We start from the raw sequence: 27,645 nt of genomic DNA, 5'->3' as shown, positions 1-27,645 counted from the left end.
GTAAGTAGTTCAATAACCTTCATTTGTCTTGTCTTTGTGATCACAAATGGATAAATAAACACACACACAGGTTAAGAGGACCTCATTTGTATTGTTCTCCAGGAGAGACGTGGAATATTACATGTATATGAATGTGTGTGAATATGAATGATGAGAGTCGAGACGTGCAGTTTGTTAAAATGAACTGAACTGAATTGTGGAGATTTGCATCATAACTACTGAAAGCAAAGCATTGATGTAAGAGAAGTGTTATATTTTCACCATTTATCTTTCACTACTCTGTTCCATGACAGTAGTAATGAAGCTGTTGTTGGTGGATTTCCTCAAAGTGGTTTTCTCTGCTCTCAGGCTGTTCAGGAACATTTAAGATCCACGCTGGAACAAGTGAAAGCTGCTCCTCCCTTGTGGGAGAAGATATGGCAATATTTAATTTTTGGTATCCAACTACTTGAGGATAAATGTGTCAAACTTGTGAGTGTTCGGGGACTCAGGGATTCACATTGGGAGAAGATGATCTGGCTGTTTGTATTTAAATTCAGTCTGTGTCTGTGGTGGAACTGAGGGGTTTCAGTAATCAGAGGTTATTTGTTTAAGGCTGCGTTCACGCTATGGGACTCTCTGGAATGTGGAATTGCTGTGCAGTTCACACTTCACGACATGCTGTTTTGCGATTGGGAAAATATGCTCACACTACATGATCCTGCAGGAGGAGCCCCGACTAGTGTGTCAGGTGTGAAACTGGTTTCTTTTCTGGTTTCTTTACTCCAAGTCGAGTACTGGACTTTTCCTTTAGTGTTGTCCACAATCTCTGACATGGTTTTGTTTTATTATGTCCATTTTCCTTTTTCCTCTTCTCTCTGATGAAGAGGAAACCATGTGGCTTTTAACCACAATAAATCATGTATTTTAAAAGATAAATGTATCATTTATACTTCAGGTTCATGTTGTGTCCATATTATCAGATTGTCCAGCGCTGGTCTCTGATTGGCAGGGGTTGCCATGCTTCTGTACGCTGAGTCTGCAATGCTTCATTGAGTCTCAACTTAGTTGACACGTAACGATTGGCAACCGCAGATCATCAAGCACAGGTTAGGGGATTCTGAAAGGAATTGAAATGCTTGCCACTGCAAAATTTGGCTGAAAAACATAGTGTGAACTCAGCTTTTTTTTTTTTTATTTCTGCAACACGTCTAATCCAAGAATTCCAGGTCCTAACCCCTCCTCCTGCCTCTTTATCTCTGTCTTTCACCATCTCCTCCAAAGTGACCTGCCCGCCCACCCGCCACTCTAATTGACAGTAAGTGCTCTAATGCCAGAGGTGTCAACACACACAAAGTGTCCTCACATTAACGTGCAAACTGACTCTTAGTACGTGGTGGCAGTGGGTATGTCAGCGTAAACGTGGTTGTGTGTGACCTCTGACCTACGCAGGGCAAATAACATCGGTAAGAGCTGCCATTTCACATGCAAACATGCTTCACAAGTTTCTTCCACATTTGTCTTTGTAACTCCTTTCACTGCGCTCACTCCAGGGCAATTGAACCTGGGTGCCTGCCCCACTCTGTGTTCGGACCACTATCTAACATCGTAGGCTCCAGGCACTGTGGGAGCCTCTGCATGTGGCCTCCAAAACACCTTTAAAAGATACACACAAACGCGTGTGCACTCATACACGATTGTTTGTACAATAAAAACCCACACTTGCATGTTATAAGTGACCGTGGAAATGCTCTCACAGCTGCCGTCTTATACTGACAGACCTTCAGTGAACATCGTGCCCTTGAAGGCAGTTGGACGTACAGTAACACTTTAACTCTGTCTTTCTCTCTTTCTACCATCTGTCTCCCAGGCTCCTACTGCTCTGCTACTCCTGTTCAACCTTTCTGTCACTCCATCACCCTCGCTTTACCTCTAACTCACTGAAAACTGTCCTCCCATACTCACCCTCACGTGCATGATCACCCCACCTCTTGCAGCTGTCAGGGAGAGGAGGCGGAAAAGGCGAAGAGCTCGGCCTTCTGGGAGTTTTTTTTACCTAAAGGCCTGAGTGGGCCTGTGGTCTGCACGGCTGACAGGCTGGATTTGATACCTGGCCTGATTCAGTCACTCACCTCAGCGCAGCATAGCACATCATGGCCCAGCTCATATGCCCTTGTGTACATTATTAGTTGCTAAATATACATAAGGCACAATCCCAGCAGTAGCACTGTACTGGACAGAGGAGGGATTTTGTGTGTGTGTGTGTGTGTGTGTGTGTGTGCGCTGTCAGACTTTGTCATATATCTCTAAAAGCTACCATCTAAGAGATTCACCAGTCTACTGTATATGATAAATTATACTGTATATTGTAATTATTGTATTTCTGTTTTTCAATAATCAACAATGGCTGTGAGGATGCGCTGTCTAAGCTGACTTGCTTAAATGTCAGGAGATGCATTGTAATAATAATAATAATAATTTAATAAACCAAATCATTTCTTCAGAATAATGCTCTAACAGTCACTTATGTTTGCTTAGGTTTTTCCACACATTTTTCGGGACCTTGTGTTGCCCTGTAAACCCACTTTCAGTAGGGCATTGAGGAGCTCTAATGAGGCTGTTGTTTCCCTTGAGCTTCTCTTAATTTCTTGTCTCCTTTTACCCTTTCTCCTCAACTCCTTATCCTCGCATCTCCTTACCATATTTTAATAGTGAAGCGTGTAGCAGAGGGTTTGGCCTTTCATCTCATCTCTTTCGCTGCCCTGCCCCCCTTCGCTCTCGCTCTCTAGTTTCCTCTCCCACTCTTACCAGTGTTTTTCACTCTATTTGTTGTGATAAATGACTGTTAGAAGTGATTTCCCCAGGATCATATCTCTCTCGGGCCCACACACCATATTTAGATGGTGTGATTAATAATTTATTCTTTCTCCTTTTTCCTTTAGAATCTGTTTGTGTGTGTGTGTGAGAGAGGGGGAGAGGGAGGGAGAGAGAGTGATATAAAAATGGTTAAAATACCATAAAAAATAAAGGCATCAATTGAGTCATTATTGTGCCTGAGGCTAAAACAATAAAACATTACTATGAAAACAATGAAATTAAATTAACTCACAAGACAATGAGACACAAAAGGAAGCATTTGCAGGCATTTTTGTCTGTTGTCCAGTGTAGTCTGGCAACACTGTGTGGAGATTGTTAAATGTTAAAAAAATTAAACAAACAATTCAAAAAGCTTAATACAAAAAGAGTAACACAACCATATATCTTGTTTTATTCTTAATATGGGTGTGTCTGATGGGAGTACATTATTGTATGTGTTTCTCTCTGTGGTAAAGGTTTATGAGACAGTTTTTAATACTTTTCAAATCTTAAACACCACTTAAACCTTTAAGTTTAAATAGTTAACTTCAGTCCTGTCAATGGAAGGGTACTTTACGTGCCAATTACGTCACTTCCAGGTAACTGGCCAATCCATGACAGTCTGCGTTCTGTGGGTGTGGTTTTGGTCTGAAACAGCGCGGCTGACGAGAGCGTCGGTGATGAGACATTTACATTGGTTTGCAGCGACTAGGAGGTTTTTGACCATAAAAACAACTTCATGTTTGTAAGTACACCTCCATATCGCACACATAAGTGAGATAGGACCATGCTATGGCCTCTTTAATATTCAGATACTTATGAGATATGTTACCAAACCAACCTAACTATAAAATCATTTCTTTTAAATTTATTTTTTATAGAGTTTTCCGTGTCATCATGTGATCATGTAGACCGATGGTTTTGCAGCTCGCATGCACAGCGAGATGCGGTGTCACTGATGACAGCTCTGCGTGAGTATGGAGGGTTGAATTCCCAAACTGCTTGTGAAACAGTCATGAGGGATTTTGGGGAAATCTACCCCTGAGCAAAGCTGGGGAAAATCGCCACCATAATTCCCGTGTCCGGCATGCCTGCCAAACACGGATTATCGCTCCAAAACCGAATAAAACCAGCCCAAAGAAGCCTTCTTCAATGAATGCAGACGCAAACTGACATAAAAGGAGAATCATGGCATTTGGACCGAGCCGTGGTTTTTTCCTACGTTTGCACTTTTTTCCCTTATTTTCATAATTTATTTTGAAGTTGACACAAGAGACAAGCGTGTAAAGTAGTCTTTATTTACACAAATATGCCGTTTTCTGTTGTAGTTGATGAGACATGCAATTAGGTATTTGTGCACATGCATGCCGTTTGAGTGGGCAGCCATATGTGAGCCATCAAGGATTTGGGTTTGAACTATGTGGCTGGTTATCTAAACATAGCCAAATGTTTTAGTGATCCCGAATACTTCATTAGAACAGAATGTGGAATGCATCAGGGAGACCAGGGACATGAGCCTGAGTTCAATTATTTCCCCAAAGCTGTACTGTCCTTCCAAAAAACATGCATCGTAAATGTATAAAGCCTGAGGGCCCAAAACCTTTAGATTATATAAAGCCGCTCTATTGGACAAACATTGACTCACCTTGCCTATGACCTTTTGTCTTCTCTATTCGTGCAATTGGATGAGAGATGTTGCACCTTCCTGTAGTTGTTATCTATGTCTGACCTCGACCTTACCATGAAACAGGAAGTGGTGAATGTGTGTTATCTCCCTCTGATGTTACTCTGTGTCACCCTGGGTAATAGTGGCCAAAAAAAGAACACAACACATTTCAAGTGAAATAGAAGTAAAGCGTGAAACCATGAAAGTCTCCATGACACTTGCAAGATTTCAAACTGAACATTATTATTTTTCTAAACCTAAAGAAGCACAAGAACCATTTTTTGTATTTTTTTTTTCTTGCAACAACACAACACAAATGTGTTTTTTTGGCTTGGTGGAGCCTGGAGATAAAACATAACCGCAAACACTGAATGAAGAAATAAACTAAACTCTATAATGATAACAATACAAAAAGAAGATATATGTATGAAAATTAGCCTTTTTGTCATATAATATTGAGTGGGACTTTCTAAGTGATTTCAAATCATATTATTTAAACAGGGCTTAATTTAGAAGAATCTACACAAGAATTTGCACCTCATCACAACAATTATCTGGTGTGAGTAATTAATAATAATTATGTAAATCACATTCCAGGTTAGTAACATTTGCCTATGGAATGACAGTATTTAAGGGAAAAAAAATCTCCTTTTCCTCATTACATTAAATATTACTAGAACTTACTAAAAAAAAACCTACAGTTATGAAAATGTAATATATTTTAGACATGTTTAAATATATCAGTTTTTTAGGATGTTTTGGCTGATTAACCCTAGAATACTAACGTTTATTTTTGTAACACCATCACAAATGGCGGGTGTATTTTACCCGACATAATATACCTGAAAAAAACAAAAAAAACCTTCTCATTAGAATATATTAAACTAAAAAGTACTCTTTTTTTTATTTCCAAAAATACAACATCTCGTAAAAAAAAAAGCATCGATCTACCCTCAATGATGGGGGTAGACCATGCTACCCCCAGTTAAATCATTAACAAAAAATACCCCTGCCAAAAACAATGGAGCTTGGTTTACCCATTCCTGGGGCATGTGAGCCTTGTCTGGTGAAGACACAGCCTAACATCAGGTAAAATCCACCCTCTATCACTAACGTCGGGTGAAAATCACGATAGTGTTTAAGATAGGGTTAAGGGTTAAACCAGAAGTCAAGCTTGGAGGGGCAGGATGAACTGTGATTCAGGATTTAAACTGTGGAGGGCAGCATTTAACATCTCTGTGTACGGCCTGCCGTAATTTATTAGGAGAAGAAGAAGAGGAATTGGTGAGTTGTGTGTGCGAGACAGTCTCATTTCTCACAGCGTCTGACTTTCGTCTGCAGCCTTGACTATTGGGACAAAGCTACTGCCTCTGGTTATGCTGGCATGTAGGGCAATGAAAGTAATTTAGGAGTAAATAAAGTCTAAACATATGCTGCCCAATTTTTATTGGCTCCCACAATTCTCTGTTTTTTTGTTGTTGTGCTGCTCACTTAGACTGTTTTATAACCCCACTTCTCCTGCTGTCACAGCTGAAGCAGGAAGTGTTATGTTTTAAATGGGAACAACACTACACCTCCATGAAGTGACATTTATTTAGATTTATAATTTCTCACGTTTGCATCCTTTCTTTTATTTAACTCCTATGTTTAGTCACCTGTCAGAAATATTATTTTGCACTACTTCTTCCTCTTCTTCCATCGATAATTGATACTCGATGAACCAATGACATTCTCCAATCCGGGATAATCTGATAAATAATGCTCCCATTCACAGTCAAATAAAGCAGAGTTTTCTTCAGGATGTGGCTGATGTGTTGAGATCAGAGAGTTTGGCGATGGCAGTGGACAAACTATAAAAAAAAAAACTGCAGTTTCACAAGCCAAGAAAATCCTGCCTCAGCCACTTACTCCTTATTTTTAAATAAAGTCAGAAATATAATTATAAAACAGCACATGTCTACTTAATCACAGCAAGGCAAAAATGTCCTCATCCCGTTTCATTTTTTACTCACTGTATCAGCCATTTTTTCTAAGGCATACTTACCTCTTGCTGTCTTTCCAATTTATTTCCTTTCTTTTTCATTTACCATGTTCCCCACTGTAGCATCAGCCAGACTAATTGATGTCTGTACATCTCCCCCCTACATGTAAAACAAATTAGATTCCTTATTTCCACACAGAGATTGGTATAGATTTTTTTTTCCAGAGTGCAGGGAACTATAATAAGTAAACATAAGTGGCCATTAAACAGTAGGGAAGTTTATAGTCATGCTTGTGTTTCATTTGATGCCATTACTAACAAAATTGAAGAAACAGACTTTATGCAGGCTGTTTTCGTTAATGTTCACTGTGGGAGATGAGTCCTATTTAAGTGAAAAAGCCACAAGATGCAGATTAGTTAAAGCCCTCTTGGCTCTTCTACCTCTCTGTAAATCACAACATACCGTGGGTAATTGCTTGCTTTATAAAACGCGGCGACTGTGCGAAAATGTTGAAATGTCCACCTTTTCTTCTCAGTGAACAGTCGGCAGGAGTCCTTCAGTAAGAGTTTACTATAATGATGACCATAGATTTGTTTGACACCTAGTGGCTGGAGACATTATTAAAACAGATTGTTCCTCAGCTCCATTCAGGATATCTCCAGGATACCTCACTTTGGAGGTCTGTGTTATTTTTTGTTTTTTTTTATGATGTTGGACTCATGGGTGAATATGGTGGTCATGGGTCAAAGTTACTTTTCTGTCAATGATATCACAGATATCACAAACACCTGAAGGGATTCCTTTGAATTTGGTACAAACATTAAATTGATGAGGGAATATAGCAAAACCTTTGACCACCAGATGAGTTAATGGCTAAGTATGAAGGAATTGTGGGCTGGTGCTTGTAAACACATCAATAAACTTACTGGGCCACACTGGCTGCATGTAAACAGATTCGGTTTATCACGCTGCCTTAGACCTAAACACAGCTTGCATTAGCTGCAGTGGAATGTCAATACTTTAGCTTCAAGCTACTTAGGCTAACCGCTAGCACCTATCTGTCAAAAAGAAAAGAAGGCCACCTCCCGTCGCTGTTCAACCCCGTCCTCTCCCTCAGTGCTCGACCAACCCCAACATGAAGGTTTGATTCTGATTCATTGTGGGGGTTTTTTTTGAACTGCTTTTGTCCGCGCGGCATTTAAACTGCCCAGCTGTAATTTGATTGTCAACCAGCATTGCTGCCCAGAAATGTCCTGACCCAGAGCTAAACAGAGAGAAGACCAGGGATTACTTTGAATTAATAGACGCGTTCTTTTTAGGAAAATGCTGCATACTTTACCTTTAAAGGTCAAGGCCACTGTGACCACATGAACTAATGTGTTTGAGCTTGTACCACAAAATTGTGGTACTTAAATGTTCACTCGGAATACAAAAAAAGGGATTTAATAGATATAGGTGGCCTAAGATCAAAGATCAGGGTCAGGTTTTTGTTATGAACATGAATATTAAGAATATATGTGGGAAATGTTTTTGGTATCAAATCAAAACATAATACTCTCAATAAGAAATACTATAATAATATTCTGGAGGTACAATGGTCTATAGCCTTGTTCACCTTGCCACAGATAGTCCATAGCATTTTTTTTTTCTTGCAAGAGAAATGGTTTTAGCTCAAATAAATTAAAGAGAAAAATCTCATTTTTGTCCCGACAGGGCCACGTAGCCCATATCTCAAAAGGCGTGTCTTTGCCTCCCCAGACAAATATCATAAAAGCACCGAAATATCAGAGAAGGTGGAGAAAAGCAGAGATGGATGTGATAGCTAGTGCTGCATTAAATCAATATCTGATTACTGACACTGAGGAAAGGTTAGAGTGTGTGTTGGTCTGTGTGTGCGAGAGAGCAACAACGAATGAAAGAGGTTATCGTGTCAGGATGGAGTTTGGGGATAGTGTTATGTGTGGGGTTTTTTCTTTACTTTAAAATATGTAAGAGTTGATAGCTGTCATTCTGCTTTTGCTCCAGATGTTTTCAAGCTGTACATGGTTTACGGCATGGTTCTTTTTTTTGAAATAACTTTCGTCGCTTCTTTAGAAGAAGTCAGTGTGTTCCAAACAGGTGATTATGCTTGGTGCACTCACTTTGCCGCACAGATATCCAGGTCACATGCCTGGCAAAACATGGCAGCGTGCTGAGAAAAAGAGAAAACTCATCGGCTGAAACCCTAAAAGGTTAATTTATGCCAGCTTTAATGAATAGTTTGGGTTTTTGAACTGTGTTTGAATGAGGCACTATAAGTCAGAGCTCACTCACTGTCAGTGTAAACATGACTTCCATCAGACACACAAGGGCACACAAATAGATTTGAGGCACTTTTAAAAGGCTCACTTTTAAAAGTTTCATGTGTGCATTTTAAAATCTTTGTCTCGCAATAAGACAGCCTTTTCCAACAGGAAACGGAATTTTGTGTTTCTTTGTAAAGCAGCAAAAATACTATGAAGGGGTGTGTCATAGATTTAAGCTGGCATGGATTTTACTCAGTGAAGTGGCTGAAATGTGTTTTTCCTTTTGTCCCCACTGGCATTTATGTTTTCACGGTGAGTGAGTTTGCCTGTTTTATGTGGGTTCCATAGAAAAAAAGGGTTTGCTCAGTGCAGTCCTTGATGGCTAAAGTGTCATTACCTTATACAAACACACTTCAAAAATCCTCAAATATCCATTTATTTCAGGTGTAAGCTAGCCCGAGATATGTTCACTGGTTTGCCCTTCCAGTTTATTCTAAAAGGACAATTAAACGTGCATCATTTTGAAAACTGCTCCCTCTGTACCACAATCTAATGACAAACTATTTCAAGACATTTTAGCTGAGAGTACACAAGTGTTGAGTATGTATATATATAGTATATACTGAGCAGAGGTTGCGCTAGACTTTTTCGTTGTCTGTCATTTTGTCTGTCAAAATCCTGTCATAATCAATTTTTACCGGTCACTTTAAATGATAATAATGACATATTCAATTGCATTGTTCATATTGCAGTGGAATATGAACAGTTCACCTGTCTCACACCTTCCTCTTGGTCCACATGGACTTAAATCACGTGCCTGCTTGCACGTAGTTGCGCGTGGTAGGAAATCCCGCGCCCCAAAGCCTCCTGTCCATAGCTCTTTAACACGCTGTCAGCACTGAGTACGGTGTCCGGGTCAGAAATTATGCTCAGATTGTCCGATGGCAATCTTTCTTTTGTCGCACAACATTTTTCTATCCTCCCTCCTCAGCCTGGAGAACTCCCGCCTAACCTCCTTACTGCCGCTTCCTCGCTCCGCTGAGGCCAAGGGCTGAGTTTGTCCTTAATCTTCATCTGCATCTATCCCTCTTTTTTCACCTCTTTTATCAATAGTTTTTGGGCTTTTTAAAGAAACTACTGACTCTCAACTGCCGTGACAGTTCTCTTCTTTTTCTACTTTCTACTTACTGTAATATGCTCTTCACCACCCAGTGGTCAGGGGTGTGAATTGCAATCTGTCAAAATGACGGATGGCCCTCAGATTTTTCCGTCACCGTTTAAAAAAAAACGGTCAATGACGGAAAATATTGAGAATATAAAAAACTAAATATACTAAAGAAGGCAACGGCGTTCTGTGATGTAAAGTAGTGGTTTACAAAGGGACTGTAACCTGGATGTATCACACTGACTATGTATGTACCCCCATAAAACTTCCCTTGAACATTTTAAATCCTCCCTTGAAACCTCTCAGAGATTTCATTTCTTCACCAGCAACATCTAACACAAAGAAATGCTTTCTCTTTGTTTAGAAAGCTCCTCTTCCTCACTTTTTGCCACATGGCCAACTGGTGATTAGACATAATGACAGGAGAGCAATGGAATTATCAGCTCAAAGGGAAAACATTATTACTCTAGATGGAAGCAGCATTAGTTCATTGAGGTTTAGGGACAGGAAAGCAAAGTTGGTGTTATTGGTCCAGAATAATGCTTGTCAAAAAATAGCACATAACATATCCCAACTGTGATTAAAAACACACAGGCTCTCATACTGACAAAACAATAGAATAATAATGGTACACGCCATGTGCGCTCACAAAACACAGCCTCTAAGAGATCAAAAGACATATAGTGAAAAAGTTAAAAGAACATTCTCAATTACCAGTTGATGCCGGCAGCATCTGACTTTCAAAATAAAAGTTATTTTGGCTTGATGTTGTTGTTATGAAAAGCAAATATATTTGTTACCACCCGCTGCCCCCCTGCATTTAATTATTTTCCACCCATGCTTAAACCTGTGGATTTATTATTTATATTGTTTCACCTATTACACCTAGCCTTTTTGTGTGTACCTGACCCAGTGCAGGACTCTTGGTGGTGTCCATAACACATGTCCAATATTTAATTTTGGAGTAGTATAAGTCATTAAGTCAGATAAAGCGTTCCAGTTTCTTTTTTTTAAGATTGTGATTCTTCCAAAATGTACTTTTTATGTTGTTCTTCTTTGTTCTTGAATATTTCAGTAAAACTATGGTGACCTTTCACCCCTCTGGCGTCATGACTTTTTTCCACCATTTTATGGAGCGTTTTTGTGTAACGTTGCTTATAGAAAAAGAGCTTATGAGGTAATTGAGTGGGAGGACATGTGTCAAAGTTAATGAGATCTTCAGAGATATTTGCAAAATAACACAGGAAATTCACTTGTTAATGGCACATCATCTGAATCTCATCAAGATGTAAATTCATATTACGTTATTTTGCAGCAATTAGACAAAATAGAACTGTCCTAATGTACTCTAATGCTGGGAACCGTGCTGAGGAGTAAAATATTCCTCTGCTTATACTTCACCTCTCATATTGTGTGTCATTCCTTTTGTCTCTTTCTGTAACCCTTTGTTGATTTTTACCTCTCTCCATACAATCTCTTCTCTGCTTTGTCTCATTTGTCTCTATGTCAAATTAAGTGGACGCTATCAGCAATATGTTTGCCGCTTTTCGACAGTCTTTTCTGACAGGAAATGATAGTGTCACTTTTTAAATTGCTCACTTCCCCTGAACAGAGTCCATTGACAAAGAAACAAAAAACTATTTTAGCTCAAGGACACAAGAGCTGCTGGTCTACTCCTGCCTTTAGCTGCCCTTATGTTTGTGTCACTCAGGTAAATTCAAACCGAGTTTGTCAAACACGGAAGTCACAAAATGGCACAATTGAACTGAGAAGCAGCAGCGGATCAACTGTGAGTTAGATGGTAGACAGACAGACGGACAGACAGACAGATAGATAGATTCATAAAAATTTAAAACAAGAAAGTAATATATTTAAGAATTAGAAGAATCAAAGATAGACACATATATCTAATATCAAATAAGTGTGGATGGATCAGTCTGTCTGATCATCTGATCGAACATAAGTTTTGAGTGGCTTCTTCGAAATTTCAACTTTTCTTTGTTTACCCGACTTGTTGCTGGTTTTCTTGTGGCTGATCACAGATTTAAATATAACAAGTAAAAAATAGGCTCTATTTGAAAAAGGTAGAAATAAAACACATACAAAGACAGACATCGACATTCAATATTACTGCAATATTGCACAGTCCCTCCAGACAGGTATCACAACTGTTTGTGTGAATTATGATTTAATATATTAATGGCCGTGGGGTAAAAAATGTTCTTTAGTCCGTCCGTGTTTTCAAAGATCTGTATCGTCTGCCTGATGGCAGGAGTTCAAACAGATTATGACCGGGGTGTGATGAGTCCTGCAAAATGTTTTGGGCTTTTCTGAGGCAGCGGAAACTGTGAAGTTCTTTCAGAGAGGGGAACGGGCACCCGACAATTTTCTGGGCGACCTTGATAATCCCCTGGAGCGCTTTCCTCTGTGCCACTGTGCAGCTAGAAAACCACACACAGAGACAGTGGGCCAGGATGCTCTCTATCGAACAGTGATAGAAGGACACCGGCAGTTTTTGGGGGGATATATTTCTTCCTGACAATTCACAGATAGTAAAGTCTCTGCTGGTCCTTCTTCACCAGCTCAGCAGCATTCAAGCCCCAGGTAAGGCCCTCCATGATGTGGACTCCTCACAGTCCCCAATGATGAGTAGTGGCTGGATATAATTAGCCTTTTTCCTGAAGTCCACAATTAGCTCCTGTTTTTGCTGTGTTTATGAGCCAGCTGCTCCACCTTGTTCTTGTAGGCAGATTCAGAAAATTTGACAATAATGTTGCTTTGGTGAGTTGGGTTACAGCCCTGTGGGGAGCCAGTGCTGAGGCTGAGGGCCTTATGAGATATGGGGTCCCATTCTGACCTCTGGCAGGTGGAGTGTGGAAGTCTGTACAATTACTACACCAGTCTGTAAAGACCCCACCCCCCTGGTCCACACAGTCCCTCAGTACATGTCCATACAGTCCAGCTGCCTTTCTGCAGTGTGCGCCTCACCTCATGCTCTTCCACCGTGAGGAGGGAGTTGCTGTGGGGCACTGCGTCTTGCATGGCTGCCTTTGGTGACTTCACCTCCAAATGGGCAAAGAAGAGGTTCAGCTCCTCTGCCAGTGAAGCATCACTTTCAGCAGCTCTGAGGTTGGTCCTGTAGCTGTAGCTAAGTGTTGGACTTCACCAGCTGCCACAGCCTCCCCGCTGTTGTTGCTGTCCAGGTGGATAACCACGCCTGGCATTAAAGCCCACATAGACCGGAAGCTCCAATGAACGCTGCGTTTGTGTGTGTATCTGTGTCATTACCTCGTTTATGAAACCCTAGAGTTTCAGAACAAACAGTTCAGCCACTGCTGAGAAAATAGTGTTGTATTGTTTTCCTGGGCTCTGCGAAGCGGATCGGCACTTCCTTAATTTGATGTCGTCATCAAAAATCCTCACCACTCCTCTCACCACCGTAGCGCCTCCTGGTGCGGGCACTAGTCCGGGCACATCCGGTTGCGTACATTCAACCGCAGAAGAAGAAGAACTACTCTCGTTGTAGCTGCTGAGATGCAGAGCATCCACCGTGCCAGAGGGGGAGCTGTGTATCTGAGAGCTGGCCTATCTATTACGTCACTTCCCGGTACCTGGCCAATCACTGGACAGTGGGAAAGCTCTCGTTGGCTGGCCAATCACAACACAGTCCACATTCTAGGGGTGTGGTTTTGGTCTGAAACAGTGCGGCTGACGAGAGCGTCAGTGAGGAGATATTTTGATCGGCTTGTTTGCAGCGATTAGGAGGTTTTTAATCATGAAAACAAGTTCATATATGTAAGTAGACCTCCATAACTAACATATATGTGTGATACAAGCATTCTATGTCACCTTTAATGAATGAAGCTAGGTTTCTGTGATTACCAGTATGCAGCTGTCCTTGCCCATGTTGTTTGTTGCAACCTGAAGCCTCAGTTCATCCATTTTATTGGAGAGGGATTCGACATTGGGAAAAATGCCAGGAAGCACTGGTAACACTCATTGTTCGTCCACAAACAGCCATAGAAAGCACCAAGCTGCTGCAACTGCGTGCGTCGCCATCTCCACCATCGCCATACTGTCAGTACCTCATGCAACCACAGTGAAAAACAAACAGACATACAAGGTTTATTTGAAACCTAATAATGTGAGTGAATGGAATGGAGTCATTATCAAATCAGCCCAAACTGCTCGAGGTGTGAGTAATTACAGATAACAGTCTACCATCTTGAGGTTCCTCTGGCTTAGCTGAATGATCCTCTGTCCCATCATCCCTAAATCTTCCTGCTGCCCCCCAAGAAAAGCATTAAATGAGAGAAAAACTTCAAACATGACAGCGGGGGGAGACTGTTTAAGCATGGATACACACAAACACACACACACACACACACAGGTGGAGACTCACAGTTGTGAGCCTCTCTTAAAAGCATGCGCATGTTGCATATCCATGTAGATCCAGGTGGGGGGTATGAGGTTGCCCCCTTGTTTCTCTGATGGAGAGAAGGAGTGTGTGTGCCACTATCGAAATAATAAAAGGAGACAGTGTGTGTAATAGAATGTGTACACGTCTCTGTGTGCACGAGTGTGGGTTAGACGGAGAGAAACAACTATTTTGTTGTGGAGGTAGGGGGTAGGTATAGAAAGAAAGAACGAACAAGAATAAGAGATGTAGGTCAATGCAAGTGTGTGTACGTTCGCACGTGTGTGTGTGTGTGTTCGTAAGTGCTTGATGTGGGACTGTGCGTGTCAGAGAGGAGCCTCTATGCAATCAGACAAACACTCTGCCAAATAAACTGCCCATTACTTACCACCATGCCATAGCTGCCACTCTCTCGCTCTCTCGCTGTCTCTCTCTGTATGTGTGTGTGTGTGTGTGTGTGTGAGAGAGAGAGAGCAAGAGGGAGACAGAGAGGAACATTGTGTGCCGGCACACTGCACAACATCCAACAACAAAAGATGGGGGGAGGGAGTGAAAATAGGAGCAAGACACATACTGTACAGTGACTCATGTCAGATACTTCAGTCAGTATACTCACATGTAGTACTGTGTATGCACAATGCATGAATGAATATATATATATATATATATATATATATATATATATATATATATATATATATATATATATATATATATATATATATATATATATATATATATATATATGCATACAGTATATATGTATATGTATATACATATATACTGTATATTTATAGTGGGGGCTCTATAAACTGTGTGCACATGTTCCGTCATTAGAACAACTGTCAGTGCTGCAAACACCTAACATTAGGAAAAAGAGAGTTCGAAAACTTTGCTATTTAACATCCTGGTGATGACACCATAATGTAAACATTTTTACTTTTACAAGTCTGAGCATGGGCCACATGATGGTGTAGTGGTTAGCACTCTCGCCTTGCAGCGAGAAGACCCGGGTTCAAGCCCCGGTTGGAACAAGGGTCTTTCTGCATGGAGTTTGCATGTTCTCCCCGTGTGTGCGTGGGTTCTCCCCGGGTTCTCCAGCTTCCTCCCACAGTCCAAAAACATGCAATGTGGGGATTAGGTAAATTGGACACTCTAAATTGACCGTAGGAGTGAGTGTGAGAGTGAATGGTTGTTTGTCTCTATCTGTGTGTGGCCCTGCGATGGACTGGCGAACTGTCCTGGGTGTACCCCGCCTATCGCCCGATGTAGCTGAGATTGGCACAGCACCCCACAGCGACCCTCTGGTGGAGGATAAAGCGGTTAGATGATGATGAAGTCTGCTATATAGCCAAATGCAAACCGAAAAAAAAGTTATGTTACCTCATGGAATTTCTATTTTTTGTTTTGTTGTTAATATATACTATAATACAGATGTTTTACACAAACACCACCAACTGAGTATGATTTTAGTAAGTAAGTTGCATAATAATCAAAAAGACAGGAACACTGTTGTCAGCATTTCCACCTCCCTCAGAAGAGTGTGTGGGGTAACAGCCAGGACCACCATGTCAGTGTCAGGGTGTTGATCTCAGAGCTATTGATCTGTTCCATCGTCTCACCTTGAGAGTGTGAGATGCTTTGTCACATGCACGTTTGCACGAGTAGTGCTGTGTATGAATGTGCTTAAAACGTCAGCCTGTGTGTCCTTTGTTTGTGCAAACGTATTCCCCCAGAGTCCCGCATGTCCTTTCAGTGACAACCCGACTGTATTCTCGACAGCTTGTTGCACACACACAACACGTGTGCACCTGCACACACACACAGAGGTTTGAGCAGCTATTCTTCTTAGGGCAGCCTAAAGTAAGAGTTAACCTTAACCATCATTAATATAGGCCTAACCATAACCCCTCAAACTTTACCAAGAATGAGGTTCTGCCTCATTAGGATCAGGTCTTAGTCTCCTTGAGGACTTGACAAGGTCAATGTATAAGCCAGAAAAGGTCCTAAAGAGGTAACAAATACAAGAAACACTTTGGAAGTGTGCTACTACCTTTTCAAATGTGTAGTGCAATCCTGCTTTCTTACCATTGTGATCTTATTTATTGATTTTTGATCATGAAATATTCAAATATGACATTTGACCCAATTTCACACAGATGTATTGGTATCAAAAGCAAGTGGAAGTAAAGCGTAACTGAACTTCTCTCTCCCTTTTTTCTCTTTTATTTTTAATATTGGGTTAAGTAGGCTCTATGTAGGCTCTGGTAACCGATGGAAACCCAGATCTGACAGCCACTCACAGGCTAAACCAGGTTAAAAAGACAGAGTAGGTAGAAGTGCGTGTATGTGTGCGAGAAGAAAAAGGCGAGACGTTTTTTGTAATACCATTTTCCGTGACGTTAATACCAGTCTTTCTCTACTATCCATCTCTGGTAACCCCCATCCCCCAACCACACACACACACACACACACACACACGCACACCTGCTGTCAGCCAGTGGCTGTGTGCTTGCTGACAGGAAATGCTGTAAGTGACAACTTCCTCCGAGCAAAAAGAGAAAAATTGTTCCCTCTCATTCTCGTCCCTTTTCCATCCTTTCTTTTGCTGCCTTGTTTTCTCCCAGGGGAAGTTACCTCCTGTCTTGCCAACAGTGCATGTCTTTTGTGGCTGTCTGTGTGTTTGTTCTCTCTTGTCCTTTGAATTTCCCCTGAGACTGACACTTTTCTACAGTGCTCTTTGATAAGACAACGTGTCCTTACTACACTTGCTATTTGTGTGTGTGTCTGTGTGTTTGATTTTAAATCTAATTTCTGTTCTTGTAAACGTGAGGATGACCTCAAGGAAGAGATTCTTTCTCTTGTTACTGAACATGCCTGAAAACAAAAGTTTTGGAGACAAATTGATTGGTAAACTAACTTCAGATTTAGATTTATTTCAAATATTATTGATACCAACCTGATGGAGATTCAAATTCCAACTCCAGTGGGAGGAAGTGAGACAGGTCACTGATTATTTTGCGATGTAATCTGATGTGTTAGTGTGTGTGGCTTATCTGCAGTGAACTTAATAGTATACTGAGAATGAGGGTGAGAGTGAGCTTGTGTGTGTCCTTGTGCTTCCATCGGGTCGATGTCTTTTTCTTTTTTCTTTTTCCATTTACCCACAACCCACTGCATATATGTTTATGTGAATTAAAGTGGAAGTTCGGTTTTTGCACACGCACACACACAGCAAATAGTAATCGTGAATTTGACCTCTGCATTAATTCCATTCTTTTTACTCACCAGTAATAAACACACTATCCGGTTGCAGGAGCAGTGGGTAACCCAGGGAGCGATTTATAATTGTGTGCCTTGCTCATGGGGACCCCAGTCACCGGGATTTGAACCTGTGACCCTCCAGTTGCACAGAGTCTTCCTGGTGAATCTTTCATGTTAATTTACATTAAATCCTGGTCAGAAAGATTTTTAACCCACACAAACTAACACTGTAAACCTGCATCACTCCATCAACAGGGTTAAAAGCCGCAGATCAGCACTGCGTTGAGGTCTAAAAAGGAGATTCAAGAAAAGTGTGGACTTGTGCATCAGTTTTGTTTGGCAGGTCGGAGAACAATATTCCTGTGTGTGTGTGTGTGTGTGTGTGCCGGTATGTGTGCGTATGCACCAGAGGACAGTGTAATATTGTTTTGGTGCCTTGTGGTTGGGACGAAGCTAACACCTGAGTGAACCTGTCACTGCAGACACATTGCTTTTTCAGCTCCAGTGATTACACTGCACCCAAACACACGCGCAACATTTTCAGGGTGGTTCTGTGAGCGTGTGTGTGCGTGCGTGTGTGTGTGTGTGTGTGTGTGAAACACAGAGAGGAGTGTTTTGCTGGATGCGTTGCCTGTGTGCACATGTGGTGTGAGAGAGACAGGAACAGAGTGTGAGACTGACAGGGCATTGTGTCTCTGCGTGTCTCTGCTGTATTTTAGATTCTCCCTGGAAGAAAAAAAACGATGCTACTGATACAGCGGCGCACAGCACATTGTTCTGATGTGTATGGACAGAGCAACATAGACAAAGGCACACAAATAGTGATGCTTATCCTCATGGTGAACTCTAATCTAAACAAAGAGGCAGAAAGGAATCTATATATATATATATATATATATACATATATATACACACACACACACACAAATATATGTATATTCTTTTCAGTTTCAGATGAATAAATAGTATAGTATGTTCCACAGCTGCACTTAAATATGGTCTATATTTACATACAGTAGAGGTTAAAGGCTCTATATTTATATAACACCTCTCTAGTCATGTTGACCACTCAAGGTTGCTTTACACCGCAGTTACATTCCCTCACACTTTCATGCAATATATCTACACTCGACGCTTTTTCTATCACACGTCAGTCACACCCATTCACACAGTCAGGAGCAACTTGGGGTTAAGTGTCTTACCCAGCGACACGTCCCCATGTAGACTAGAGGGGCCAGGGATCGAAAGCCTGACCTTCCAGTTTGAAGATGACCCTCTCTACCCCTGACGTTTATCCGTGCAACTCAGCTGCTGATAATACTGACTGTTATTATATATACATGTATATATATATCAGTTATTTAAAATAAATGCGTCTTAATGCAATCCCTCTTTTGGTTGTGTACAGCAACACCAATCAACATTTCTCACCTTTTTATGCATTTTATGGTTAAAACAGTGAATCAACAAAATAATCAACACACTAGAATAGAATAGACTAGTACATATGTAATTGTTAGTTGCAGCTGTATTCATATCCAGGATGTATGACTTGTTCTCATTGGGCTGAACACCTACAGCCTGATGAAGTCCTGCTTCCTGTGAGTAAATTCTCAGTGGGCTCAGATCCAGTGTTAGTCACTTTGCTGTGTATAATTTCAGGTTTTAGTTGACTTCAGTTGGTCATTTCAAAATGTAATTTAAGAATTGGATGTACTTTTCTTCCTCCCCCCTCTGTCACTCTGTGCCAACAGAAAAGAGCAGCTTGCCACTGCTCACTAATGGAGAGTAATGGATTAAATAAAGCAAAAACGTGCTAAGGCGGAGTTACAGAGAGGATGGGGGCATTTCAGGAGCATAATGGCCTTCGATGATTGCTCTGAATTTTGAGCTGTCAAGTACAGCTGGGGAGAAATCTATTGGTTCATTAGCCTCTTTTAAAAGAGCTTGGCACTGATTTTAAGAATATAAGTCAATGTACTGGTCCTGTGAGTCTTAGTATTTACAAAAAAACAGACGGTTGAGAACAGAGAGAAGAAAGACAAGTGAGTATGATAGAGGGATGTGGAAGAGGTCAAGGGGAGCTGACATCCATCAGTTCTCTGTCCTTAAGCCTATTTCTGCCTTGACACATACCTGCCACATGCACGTATCACAGACTCTCAGCAATTGGCTTTGTCATGACCTTTAACCCCTATAAACCTGTGTGTGTGTGTGTGTGTGTGTGACGTGCATCTGTAAACCTGAACTGTAAAATGTGATTTCAAAATTCAATTCACTACTGCTTACCGTCCTTCTTTCTCAGACGTGTGTGTTTGTTTTACTGATGTTGTTTGGACCTTTCACATTGTCGAGGACAGAAAGTAAGTCCCCAAAATATTAATACAATTATTATTTCAAGAACATGTATTCAAGAATATGTGGAATAATGTACAAATGTTGAGTTCAGTCAAATGATCTGGCTCTAAAGTGCTGGAGTTCCCATCACTCCAGCAGCTTGAACAGCGACACAACCTTCTCAAGAAGATGCAAAGGTTGTCTGTGGTGCTAAATGATGGGATGTGACTCACAGAAGCAGCAGAATCAGGATGACTGACAGTCAGACAGACAGGCAGAGCAGGTGGTAACGACAGTCTGCGGAGTTGTAAGGGCAAAATGTGCTGCAGTAATCCCAATTGTCAAAATGATGATCCGTGTGTAGGAATCGGAAATTGAGTAGAGAGGTAAAAAAATGTTTTTAACTGAGTCTAAAAGATCTAGAGATGCTGCTCGTGCATTTTAGATTTGTGTTTTTGTACGTAAAGTGATCCATTTGAAAAATAAAACAATGTATCACAATGACATCAATTATAGACCACTACTGACTATTGTGGTGTATCCAGGATGTGAAAGTCTATTTTTATGAAAAATAAATAAATTAAAAATAAATAAATAAATAAATAAAATGACTATTCTGAAGGAAAATGCAGAAAATGTAACTTAACAATATGCACAGGAAATGAATATCTTCACTTGCACATTGTAGGACACTGTGACATTAATAAAGATTGTGCCCACTGTAGTGTATCTGACAGCATCCTGGTGTTTTTGACCCTTGATCTTTTACTAGCCTTTTATCCCTAAACCTGATCATTCATAATTAGAAAATGATCAGAATCAAAATCACAATTAATCTCTCCATGTCCCTTTTATTTTTTTAGACTGGAGATTCCTTCGTACGAAGTGATGCAGCTAGACTTTGAGGTGGACAACGTGATCAACCTGGTGCCGACTCAGACTCTACACTGGAACATCGAGTATGCGGCGGATACACAGATGACTTCCAGGCAGCCAGAGAAAGTCTCACATCTCTACATCAGCAATGCTGACATACAGGGCATCGTGCCCCTGGCTGAGGTAAGAGAGGACTTGATAGATGAGCACAGATACAGAGATCTGACATAATGAAATGTGCACTGCTGGGTATGAGTATACAGCCCACCCACTTCCTTCAGGGTGATCAAAGCTGGAAAGGTCAGCTTGTTTACCCCCCACCTGTTGCTACAAGCCTCATGGTCACACAGACTCAGCAGGTTTCACACTCGCAGAAATAACAAGCAGCCTCACAAAAGCACACAGATACAGAACATGTAGATATGGACACTATACGGTCAACTTTTCCTCAAATGCATAGACGCTGAAGTTCACTGACGCCCTCTGTGCATCACGCTGGCATGCTGGTGTCATCCTACTGAGACTTACCCACATCTTGTTTGGAAATGCTGCTTATTCATATGTACATTTCCACTATACAGTTGTAGCACTGCTTAGCACGGCTCCACTCTACTTTTTTTTATTTTTTATTTTTTGCTTTTCCATTAGCGATTGTACCTGGTACTTTTTTATTACCTGCTCTGTCAAGGTTCCTAGTGAGCTGAGCCGATACTAAATATGGTGTCAACCGTCTGCCAGCCACCGAGTGCCAAAGAGTCGTCACTCTCAAGAGTCCCGAGAGCGACGTCCGACACAGGAATCCAACAGCTAAACTGTAGATCCGTTAAAAAGACTTAAAAAATCCTGAAGACATGTGTTAATCTCCAACATTTAGCGAGGACATTTCTAAAATCGCAGTATTTACCAGAGGAGTCTGGTGTATTTAGTGACAGTGAAGATTGCGAGCTGCATCACAACCCCTTCCGTCGTATTTTAGTTCAGTGACTGTGTCAGGAAAATTCTAATGATCCAGTACACCGAAAAGAAAACAACTGCTTTTCTCGTCCCTAGTTTGTGTGTTTGTCTCGCATAAAAAAACAACACAAAGCAGATATCTTGATAATGTTATAGCAACAATCAACACCGGGCTCCTATGTGAATTAAATGTTGTAAATGGTTGCCTGAACTTAAACAAAAGCAACAACGACATACTGTATATGGAACCACCAAGTCGAATATGATGAAAGAAAAATGCACAAGTTTTTGTGACACCAATCTCTTCATGGCTCAATCCACAGACATGACACCTTCACCTCTGGCCTCTATTCTGTTGATCGCTATGGCCCCTCCCACCAGAGCACTTGAACAAATCAGTTTATATAATCCTGTCTCTCGGCTTAATGTCCTTAATGTTCTCTTCTTCGATGCGTGTTCAAAGTTCATCCATCGGCTGCAAATCTGTTTAAAATGTTGTGATCCTCTGCCAACAACACACCTGGTCAATATATTTCCCTGTTTGGTTGTTATAAAGATGATGATTGGCTACTGGGGGGAAGGGAAGGGGTGGGACATGTGTCTGGATATTTCTACACAAAATTGTGTACATTGAGAAGCAGTGATACTTTACCAGGGATATGTTTAGTACACAACAGACACAATAAACCAGGAAGTATTATCATTTATTATTCGCATGCTTAGTGCAGTAAATGATGAGCCATTATCACATAATTACTCATCAATTCAACCTAAGTATAAGTCAGGCTAGATATGTTTACCAGGCATACACTGCTAATATATAATAATACTATGTCCAACAAATAAATGGTAAATAAGTGGAAAAACAGAAACAGGAACATATATGTATATATATATTAGGCATAGATTAATTTTTTTAATCTAGATTAATCTCACTGCAATCTTGGAGTTAATCTAGATTAATCTAGATTAAAATGGCTCATTTGAATTCTTCTTCTGCTAAGTGGCGCTCCTCTGTTTTCATCACACCTAACATTAGGAGTAGGACAGAAAAAGTATATCAGAGTAAGATTGCTAGTAGTAGTAGGCAACTATCAGCAACTAATCAGCAAAACGTTGATAACGTTAGCTAAAGCTATACCGCGTGAAGTTAGTTTCAGGTTGGATATTCATTCAGACAGTTGTCGGACGCGACGGTTGGATATCCAACCTGAAACCATTTTCACCGTGGTAAATTACATAGACCGTTATAAAACAAAAAATGACAATAAATTACATAACGTAACGTTACCTACATCCGCGCTCAGCCAGGTCAGAGCCTTCTGGGCCAGGTATACATCCGCGCTAACATATCAAAGTGAAATTCATAGCTTGCTCACTATGTGGACCCAGGTCCCAGACCCAACTTTGAGAATAGATTAACGGCGATAATTTTCTTATCGCGCGATAAGAGTCTCGCGTTAACGCAGCACGTTAACGCCGTTAACGGCCCAGCACTAATATATATATATATATATATATATATATATATATATATATATATATAAATATTGTTTCACACAATCAGCCACAACATTTCTATATTTATACATATATATATAAATAAAAACTTCAGCATGCTAGAATAAAACAGGTATTTGTATACATATTTTTGTATAGCTACATTATTTATTTAAATAAGAAGCAAGGATTGGGTCTTTGCAAATTTCTAAATCCAAACTAGATCATTCAACATTCAAGACACAAGCAAACTACATTCATAAAGGCCATAGAAAAAAATATATATCCATTAATTTTTACAGTCACAGAATAAAACTGACACATTGCTAAATAGGCATGACTGCAACCGAGAACCTGCAGGCTAAAAGTGAGGAGGAGGAGGATGCAAGTTTTCAAAATGCTCCCTGTTCCATTACCACTGGGGTAGAGCTAATCTGGCCTGATAGCCCTCTTTCAAACAGCAAAGCCCTGGTGAGAAAACCCAATTTTGTTCAGGGCATCTCCAACCCCTGTCTCTTTCACATGCTGGAAAAAAAGAAGGCTTGAAACCATAATTTAAAAGAGCAGTGCTGTTGAGATTTTTGCTCTTTTCTTTTTTTCAAAGGCGCAGCATGGATGCAGCTCTAACATGACTCCTGCTGCACTTCATGTCCCTGTGCTCTTTATAACTGAAGGATTTTTATTTTTTTTTTCAATTATCTGTTATTTAAGGTATGTAGGCAGATAGAGTCCAATGAGTGTGAAACAATGCCAACTCAACACCAAACAAATATGAATATGTATTAATTTAATCAGATATATGAAGCCATACATGTCAGATTCTCTGTCACAATGCACGTGCACCACAATTAGATTCGACTTCATCATCCGACAGTTATAAAATGTTAAGAAATCTACATAGCATAAAATATATTAGTATTCTATCTCATCTTTACTGCTTATCCTATAAATTCATGTTCCGTATGTGTCACTTGTATCTAATCTAATCTAATCTCAATAGAAATGTTTTGCACATTCAGTCACTTAGTGTCACTGGAGGTATGTATCACACCTGTACCACTAAATCATCTCATCATCATCACAGCTATCGTTAGTACTACCACAGGAATGATCGATGGTAAATGCAAAAGTTCCATGGTCGCTTGTAAAAAACTGCACAAATCAGGACATGTTGCATGTGCGGGTTCTAATTTCTGATGACATGTGTCAAAACAACATTACATTTGTAGGAGATTGGAATGCTAGTGAAACGGTTGATTGTTGATTGAGTTTCATCTGCTGTTTATTAATTAGTAAGGTTGTGAGATGGAGGCGCTCTATACTGAACTCATTCCACCAGACAAATACAGACAGACAGACAGACAGACAGATACCTACATCCATCTCTGCGTCTCAGAGCATTTCCTTTTTTTCAGATAAGCAGTTATTAATAACTGTGTAAGCTGTTATTAATGCTGGTACAGTAACCTTACTGCTGTCAGCAGAACAGCCAATAGGAGGCTCCCTCCCTCCCTTGCTTCATTCATCTAGTCGTCTGTCAGATCACTTCATTTACATTATGCTGAAAGGTTATTATGGAATTATTGATCAGGAAAGGGCCACACGGTTGGTGTAGTGGTTAGCACTCTTGCCTTTGCAGCAAGAAGACCCGGGTTCGAGCCCCGGTTGGAACGAGGGCCTTTCTGCATGGAGTTTGCAATGTTCTCCCCATGTGTGTGTGTGGGTTTTCTCCGGGTTCTCCGGCTTCCTCCCACAGTCCAAAAACATGCATTATGGGGATAAATTGGTCACTCTAAATTGACCATAGGTGTGAATGTGAGAGTGAATGGAGGATAAAGTGGTAGATAATGAATGGATGGATCATCAGGAAAGCCAAATATATGTTGCCTATTACAGCTTTAATCTACAGGGGAAATAATAAAAAAAAATAACAGTGAAAATAGCATGTGTCATGCTGTCATTGCATTATCTACACGTTATATATACAGTAATAGTAATCATGGTTTGGTGCCACATATGAATCTTGTTGGGAAAATAAGTGAAATGGCATTTAAAGCATGTATGTATAAGGTTGCATAAAATATTGTTGTTTAAACTATGCGCATGTAGACTTTATTCACTTACACACACGTGAACAAATACATGTCTACACACACCAACACACTTTGTTGCCCTGCAACCTTTTATGCCTCTCTTCTTTTGGTAAAAGCGTCAAAAATGGCTGTTATTATGAGCTATTTGCAGAAAGCTGATTTGTTTACCAGAACTACTGACCAGGTGTTGTTACCAGTCACTGAGAGAGGTCCCTGTGATAAGTCAGTGAGATGAAAGCTCTTTTTTTTTCTGAGAATAGCAGAGAAGGAACTAAATTAAAAGCCAGCATCTTCAAAGAGAGCAGGATGTAAAAGCTTTCTTGAAGTCCTGCATCCACCCTCTTAAGCAGTTCCAAAACGGAGGAGGGACACAAAACTGTCACATCATAAGCATAGCCATGGAAGAAAAATGTGGGACCTTTGCAGCTTTTTTCATATTTAAACAGTGTAAAAACTAAACATCGCCCAAAATTGCACCAGTAGCACTCAGTCCTGGTTTTAAACCATTATTTTCCCGATCAGTTTGGGAAATTCAGCTCCATCTCAACCCATTATCTACCATCTCCCAAATCAAAAGTCAGCTTATCAACAGCACTGATGTGCTATATAGTGCAGCGGCAAGTTTTCTCTTTACAAGGTAAAAATAAACCCTGAACACCCCTGTCATTACCTATCTGACATTTCCCTTCTAATTCAGCATATCCATTAAGGTTCTGGTCTCTTGTCTGAAAGGGAAAGTAAGAGGCCCTCTTTAGGAAACGAGGGATTATTAAGTGTAATTTGCCTCTTGCAGCAGCTGAAATATTGGTTTAATCTTTTTGAGGAGAGGAAAGAAGAAGAGAGGAGAGGAGGTTTGGGCGGATTGGTGGAGATAAAAGAGGCTAATTTCACAAACAGAAAACATTACATTCATACTTTCTGCTGTTTGTGTCCATGTGCATTATGTAACAGTTGATTCACACCCTTAAGGAAACTAAACAATACCAGTAATCTGCTATTGTTTCACACAATCAGCCACAAATATTTAGATAGATAGGTTATTGCATTGTGCAAAATTGTCTTTGTTGAGTTACTTTTCTTGCTTCCTCCTCCAACAATCTATAAACAAATTCACAGAGCCTGCTGCTGAGAGCAGATTCCATGGTGTTCAAGTTTCCAAGCTGTTAAAACTAAAAGAAGCCTGAGAGACAAGTGCATTTTTGAGACTAAAGGAATCTGGGCAGAGGAGCAACTAATGCTTAATTTCCTCTGGAGCCCAAACTAAGGTGGTGTTGGTGGTTCATAATTTTGAGGGTGAAGAATGATGGATAATACAGAATATATACAGTACTGTGCAAAAGGTGTGGGTCACCATTAGATTTGTTGTTTCAGCAAAGCTATAATGACCATACTTGTTTCTCAATCACTTTATTGGAACTCATCCAGAAAACACGGGGAATGTGTATGCAGTTATAAAATGACAATTTTATCAGAAAGAAAATAGCTTGTAAAGGTCAGCCACAAACAACTGAACGTTATCATTTGTTTGAAGAAATAAACATAGAATGAATCATAGATAGATAGATGGGCTAACCCCACCCAATGCCTGATTTTGCCAAGAAATGCCAAGAAGTGGGCTGAACACTGAGTGAGGGAGAGGAGCAGGGAGGGAGAATGATGGAGCAGCGCAGGGGCCTCGGTATTGAAATCTGACACTGAGTTGCAGCTGTCTAATGAGATGCTGCTCACACCGTGCTTCATGCGGTGGTGAGAGAAATGCGACAGAGCAACAGCTCCAGAGTTTTAAAAAGGAGGGAGGAGTCTGGGACAACAAGTCTTGACCTGATTAGACAAGAGAGTGACTAAGTTATGGACCTGGATATACAATGGTTGTCACCTAATATAAGTGGTTTAGGGGTTATGGGTTAACTTAACATGACCTCAGCCATATCTTTATAATTGTTACATATTACAATAACATGTTGTTTGGCTACTGTCTATTACATTGGCAGTTGCTTGTCTTTAAAAAAAGGGGAAGCTCATTTCAAGCCCAGTTGTTAAAACATACATTCTTACTTAAATACTATATATATAAACAAACAACTAGAACAATGAAATGCGCTAATTATGTAAAAATTAATGCTATAATAATGCTTTTTTACTTACAGTAAACGGAAATGGACTATATCGCAGTGCAAACAACACACAACCACCAGCTATTTGTCTACAGACTTCCCTCACAAAACCCACATAGGACTGAGAAGGAAAAGGCTCCGCTGTCGTGTATGTTTC

At 40.4% G+C, this 27,645-nt stretch overlaps 1 protein-coding gene across 1 annotated transcript in view; it reads left to right on the top strand.

The window, feature by feature from the left end:
• si:dkey-215k6.1 (transmembrane protein 132D) overlaps positions 1-27,645 on the top strand; it is a 252,999-nt gene that overhangs the window by 152,870 nt on the left and 72,484 nt on the right. Inside the window, exon 5 of the mRNA XM_044027111.1 lies at positions 20,815-21,010. Coding sequence (XP_043883046.1) covers positions 20,815-21,010 — 196 coding nt within the window. The remainder of the gene's footprint in view (positions 1-20,814; positions 21,011-27,645) is intronic.

This window comes from Solea senegalensis, linkage group LG5, assembly GCF_019176455.1.
Source record: "Solea senegalensis isolate Sse05_10M linkage group LG5, IFAPA_SoseM_1, whole genome shotgun sequence".
Classification (NCBI taxonomy): Eukaryota; Metazoa; Chordata; class Actinopteri; order Pleuronectiformes; family Soleidae; genus Solea; species Solea senegalensis.
Note: the sequence above shows the minus strand (reverse complement) of the source record. Positions and strands in the feature narration are given on the sequence as shown.